At 37.3% G+C, this 6430-nt stretch overlaps 1 protein-coding gene across 1 annotated transcript in view; it reads left to right on the top strand.

The window, feature by feature from the left end:
• The window catches only part of LOC107676554 (mitogen-activated protein kinase kinase kinase MLK4-like), a 19677-nt gene that overhangs the window by 3896 nt on the left and 9351 nt on the right, over window positions 1–6430 (top strand). Inside the window, exons 2-6 of the mRNA XM_016471129.1 lie at window positions 2226–2406; window positions 3347–3495; window positions 4118–4297; window positions 5010–5132; window positions 5539–5643. Coding sequence (XP_016326615.1) covers window positions 2226–2406; window positions 3347–3495; window positions 4118–4297; window positions 5010–5132; window positions 5539–5643 — 738 coding nt within the window. The remainder of the gene's footprint in view (window positions 1–2225; window positions 2407–3346; window positions 3496–4117; window positions 4298–5009; window positions 5133–5538; window positions 5644–6430) is intronic.

The raw sequence follows: 6430 nt of genomic DNA, 5'->3' as shown, positions 1-6430 counted from the left end.
ATAGCCTTGTTATATATATATATATATATATATATATATAAATATATAAATATAAAAATATAAATATAAATTTATTTTGTTTCAGGTTCGCAGAAAAGAGCTGATCTTCTTTAGTAATAAGACAGCATTCATATCCAACCAACTGGTTTACTGAAATGCATAAAATATTAATACTGATGATTGTGTAATAGGTTGTGGGTGTGTAGAGTTATTCCATTAAATTTTAAACTGTTGCGTTGTTACTTCATGGAAAGCAAACCTGAAAGTGCACAGAAACCAACAGCTGAGATTAACCTGAAAGCATCAAACAGGTGAAACCTGTTTGAAATGGAATCCCAATTTTCATGTTTGTCCCAAAATGAAAGTTTTGTGAATTTTACCTGAGGACTTTCTAACATGCAGGTCTTTTATCTTTTAAAAGACACTGTGTGGTTCTTTTTATTTGCGGTGTCCAGCATGTTTATGAGTTTAAAGGAAATGAATAAAATTGTAAAGGAACTAAAATCCTTTATAATATGAATCCTTTATATATATGAAACTAAAATAATAGTTTCAGCTCTAAATTCTGATTGGATAGCTTTCTCTGCTTATTGCATTAATAAATAAACATTGTGATTTCTGTACTGAACGGTAGGGATGGGAGATATCTTTTGCGATATACCGGTAAAAATTCTCCACACGATAAGAATTTGTCTTCCCGCGATAATAACGATAAAGTCTAGTTGTTGACATTTCTGTGTGCGACTGTGTGGAGTGACGTGAAGGAAGACGGACGTGAAATTGAGCAGCTCCTTCTACAATCTGGAACAGGTTTGGATAGGGCTGTACAGTGTGACAAAAATCGGTCTGAGCCTTGAGTAAATGTACTACAGTAGCACGTGTGCGACACAGTTTTACATGTGTATGAGTCGTTTACAAACCTGTTGTCCAACAAAGATATTTTAATTTATTGACATGCTCTCCATATTAAATTCATAACATAGTCGAGTGTTTGAAATAACATTTTTGTGATCAGACGTGGTTTCGTATCACAGAATAAGGCAGAAATCATACTATTTTATAGCATTATATACAGTGATAAAGACTATGTCGATAAGCATTGCATTATAAATATACTTTATCATTCTAAAAAAATACCCAAGATTGCTTGAAGAACACAGATACCATATATTTTGTGCAATCGCATGTTTATTGTCTTCAGGTTTCCTCAGTTAAAATTTCTCTATCTGCGTTTTATTCAGCTACAGCGATCACTGGATACTTTTTCTGCGCAAGGGCGCCCTCCGGCTTCCAGTATGAATTAAACAGTCATTACATTAAGTGTGTACTCAATAATGCTCACAACACCCTATTTTGGGTAAAAATAGGAAAGATAATACTTTTCTCTAAAGAAACAGGATTCCCTAAATTATCGTCATTGATATCGTTATCGCAATAAATATCAGAAGTTATCGAGATATATTTTTAAGCCCATATCGCCCATCCCTACTGAATGGGTGAAAATGTTATATTAACAATTTGAGACAGTTATACTAAATGTCTTACATTGTAACAGGTCAATAGGAGTGTAGTCAAGGCCAGTCCTCACCACTGTACGCTGAGTAAAGGCTGGGAATGTTAGAAAGTGTTTAATGAAATGTGTCCACAAATAAAAATACTTAGTTACCCCCTTGGGTCATGATGGAAAGGGAGTCACAGTCAGATTAATCAGACATGTAGTTATCAACTGATGGCCTTCCTATTTATTACATACTGATGTTGATAAAGGTCTCAAGTTGGATAAATGTCAAGGACAGAACTGGTGAAAAATAATACTACTCCTGACCTCAGGACGTTCCTCGCTTCAAAGCAAGCTGGCCTACATTCCCATGTTGTTTGTCATTTGGTACGAGACTGTATTGTAAAGTAGAGCGACTTGTATGTCTCTCTGAGTTCTTCATGTAGGCCTGTGTCCTTGAAGATTCCACTTCATGATAAAAGAGTGGAAATATGAGCATCCTCTTAGCATTCCTGTATTGTTGTTCATTGACATAAATGCTCAAAGGCTAAGGCTCGCATGTAGAAAACATTCCCATCATACCTTAAAGTGGCTGATCTGAACAGCCCAATCACTTCTTTTTTTGTCTGTTATTTCGGTTCATTTTTTCACTGCTGACTTTTACAATTAATTTATAACTAATATAGTACAAATAAATAAAACATTTCTCCTGTCTTTTTTATTTTAGTTTTATTACTTGAAAAAATTGAGAATGATGACATTGGTCGAAAAACCCTGAAGATTACTGACTTTGGCCTGGCCCGTGAGTGGCACAAAACGACCAAAATGAGTGCAGCTGGCACTTATTCCTGGATGGCTCCTGAGGTCATCAAGTCCTCTCTGTTTTCCAAAGGGAGTGATGTCTGGAGGTAAGCTGTTATTTTAACTTAATTGCAATGTTGAGCACAAAGCCTGTTATTATTGTGAATTAGTTACTTGAGGTTAGACAATCACTCGGGCATCATAGGCACACTACCAGCTTTTCAAAAATGCAAGCAGGGTAATTATCCTTCTATGATGCATCATTTGAGCATTTTTTATATATTTATCATTTTTAATATAATTACATACTGTATTTTACCCAATGTTTGTGTGCCATGATGAATATACATACATTAGAAAATTGTGTTTTTAGCTTGCCAGCTCCAAACTGTATTGGAAGTGTTCCAAATCAGTCACTTGAGAGAATACGTTTCCATCTGAATACTGCTTTAAAAGGGAACTCCCCGTGTAGGCGTGTAGGTTTTGGAACATGGCTAATACAGAGTATGTAGTGGTTGATTTTGTTTTTAGGTTAACAGAAACTTTAGGTCAGTTTGAACTAGTACAGCATTTTAGTGGTGATCCAGCTGCCCTTTTAACTTGTTTGTGAAAGCTAAATTTGAAGACTCATCCTTTTTCAAACGTTCTCATGCCACTTTGGTCAGAAATTGCTTACAGTATGCCAACACATGATTGGTTTCACTTCTCTCTTCTTTCTTTCCTGACATTGCTAGAACATTGTTTTTCCCTTTCTTTGCCTTATCATGAGGTTAAGAAGAGAACTTAAGTAATTTTAGAAATATTTAGCAATTATAAAATGTTTGCTTTGGGATCAATTTGCGCACTTTCATAATAGGAACAGACCACACATAAGAACACAGGTGCACTCAGTGAGCAACCTTTTATCAGGGAAAAAGTGCTGAGTGCACCAAAGATGCCAGTCTCGTTAATATTGTACATAAGCACTGTTCATTCAGCCCATCTGTGTGATTAATACCAACCCATACCACACTGACACTTCCTTAATGCATTCTATTCTCGGTGCAGCTATGGAGTCCTCCTTTGGGAATTACTGACTGGAGAGGTTCCTTACCGTGGCATCGACGGTTTGGCAGTTGCCTATGGAGTGGCTGTCAACAAATTAACCCTTCCCATTCCATCTACCTGTCCCGAGCCTTTTGCCAAGCTCATGGAGGGTAGGTCTGTTGGTAGTTCACTGATGGTGCTCCTTTGTTCATCCAATGGTTCACTATATGTTATTAACACGCTATGGCATTTTTTGATGTCTGAGCACTGATGCCCTGTTCACACCACCAGTTTGTCTCCGTACTGTAAGTTGCTTGTTGGTGTTCGCTCTAAAGTTATTGGTAGTCTGCATATCACAGATGATGTATATTGATGGTAAAACTAAGATATTCTAATTTGACTAGGTTTTCATTTTCTTGTTGCTAATGAAGTAACATTCTGCTGCTGTTATATAGAATACAGCAGTGCTGGTTCATTAAAACATCCAGATGAACAATCTGTTAAAATACCATTTAAACTGTCTCCTACTGCCAAGGAACTCTTATTTGATTGAGAAAAATTATCATTTATTTTCTCTAATAATGAACATTATGCAAAGAAAACTATCATGCCACTGGACATGCCTACATTGCCTAAATCAGCAGTTCTCTATTGAAATGAATGGGATCATGTTACTGTGTGTCGCTGGCGGTTGTGAACAGGGCTTGAGTGTGAACAATTCCCACTGCAATCAGCAATGACAGTTCATTGAAATGATAACCTATAGGATTCTAACATATTTTGTGCTCATAGAATGCTGGGAGCAGGATCCCCACATCCGCCCATCCTTTGCTTCCATCTTGGAGCAGCTGACTGCCATAGAGGAGGCTGTGATGGCCACCATGCCGCAGGACTCCTTCCACTCAATGCAGGAGGACTGGAGAGTGGAGATTCAAGAAATGTTTGATGAGCTACGCACTAAAGAAAAGGTCAGTTGATCAAGATTTTGTTGGCTTGTCTATTTCTGAGCTTGTTTTACATTGACTTTATTGTTTTGATTTGTGTGCCAAACACTGCACAGACTGTTTTGTAATGAGACAGTGGACCTATTTTTTATTTTTTTTTGGTTCAGATTTGAACAGGGTAACTGTGGTTGAACTTATCCTCTTAAACCCATCTATTACCAATGAAATGGCCTTAAACGTTTGATAAAGTTAATGTGATAAGCTGCTTCCAGTCCTAGCAGCTTGCTATGTTGAAAAGGATTTGCCTTTGGTTGATCAAGAATGCTCTTTCCTGCAAGTCAGCTAAAACTGACATTTTATTCCACGTACATTCTTGATCAGTGAATTTTTCCACTGCTGTAAGTAAAGTCTTCGCACATAAATATTTTTCTTGTTTCGTGATGCGCAAAACTTTTCCTCGCTAGTAAATAAACAAATTGTTCATTCATTAATGAATTGTCTAAATCATTCAAGTGTGTTTCTTGGCAGACTGCCCCAAAGCTTCTTACAGAAGGACTTTAGTCTTTGCAACTTTAGGGATCTTATCTATTCACGAACAGCTTGTAACACTCCAAAGAGAAAGGAAAACTTGAAATCGCATCTTATGACCCCTTTAAATGTTATTGTAAATTGTGGCTGACGTAGAAATGTTTAAAGGGATTTAAATACTACTAAAGGATAACCTTATTTGTGTTCAACAGATTTTCAGCATAAAATCACAGTTCAGGCCTCTCCGACTATGGACAAGAGAAGAAGCCTCAACAGCACCAACTCCAGCCCCCCCAGCAGCCCTACACTGATCCCTCGCCTCAGAGCCATTCAGTGTAAGTGCCCACTCTTTTTACACATTCATGCAGCATCTGCTAGATTGATATTTCCCAATACTTTTGAGATTTTGGGTTAAAAAACCATCAGACATATTGCTGTTTGCAAATAGAAGTTTAAAGTTTTAGTCTTTATTTTAATAGGAAGTTCGACCATTTATCTTTCTAAAATAAACTGAAATTCAACATCATTGTCGTAAACTAATATCAGGATTGGCCCATATCCCTTCTCTGATTAAATGTTTGCCAGTTTCAATTTTCAGTAAAACAAAATCATGTACCAAAGACAGTCTCACTAATCAGTTTATTTGTGAGCAACTCAGTGTGATGAAAAAATTCATCCAGGTCATTGCCAGTCTGAATCTTATGTTTGTTACATGTTTGTAACTTATTTTCTTCCCGTCAGTGAGCCACCCAAGTGACACTAGCCGAAGGGGCAGTATGTTTGTGTATCACCAGTATGTGGATATCACAAGCGAGTGTAAACCTCCTAGCGGGTTTAGGAAGAAAGGCAAGGACACTGTGGTCCTGTGAGACAAAGCCACCCCATCTAACTGTGTGTTGGTGTGATTCCTGATCACTACTGCTCTGGCTTCACAGCATCTCTGTTTGTTTTGGTGACTTTGGGATACAAATGGCTGTCGTAACACATTGCTTGATGCTTTTGAATTTTAATGGTTTGTAATGAGTTTGCTTTGACTGCCTTTGGGGATCATGTATATTTTGGTAGACCTTGAGCTGGTACTTCAGTAGTTTAAGGGCAACCCAATATCCTTCCTGAAGCTCCATTAACAATTTTCGAGAATGATTGTAATGATCTAACACTTGTTCACCAGTGATGATTGACTAAAAAGCTGTTGCTACTCCTCTGTGAAGGACTAATACCGTATTGACCCGAATATAAGACGATGTTTTTTTCTTGGAAATACATCTGAAAAAACGCGGTCGTCTTATATTCAGGGTCTAGACTTTGACATGTCAATAATACACCCACAACAATAGGTGGTGCCAAATACGCATAAAACGAGTGTGCCATGAAATACGTAATGTAATGCGTGTTGTAAAGATCGCGAGTAAAATCAAAAGAAAAAGAAAACCTTACATCTGCATGAGTCGTGACTGTCACGTTAGCCTGATGGGACCAAACTCCCTTTGTGATTTTAAAACGTAAGACAGTACCCAGATTTGAAGACTAGAGTAAAGTAAGATTTAACTTCTACTGTTAATAAGATTTTGGTAGGCTACTATTAGATGGATAGCCTAAATGTCCTAATTCAGATGGGCTACCTGTTTTTTTT

Source organism: Sinocyclocheilus anshuiensis, unplaced genomic scaffold, assembly GCF_001515605.1.
Source record: "Sinocyclocheilus anshuiensis isolate Anshui unplaced genomic scaffold, SAMN03320099.WGS_v1.1 scaffold204, whole genome shotgun sequence".
Taxonomy (NCBI): Eukaryota; Metazoa; Chordata; class Actinopteri; order Cypriniformes; family Cyprinidae; genus Sinocyclocheilus; species Sinocyclocheilus anshuiensis.
Note: the sequence above shows the minus strand (reverse complement) of the source record. Positions and strands in the feature narration are given on the sequence as shown.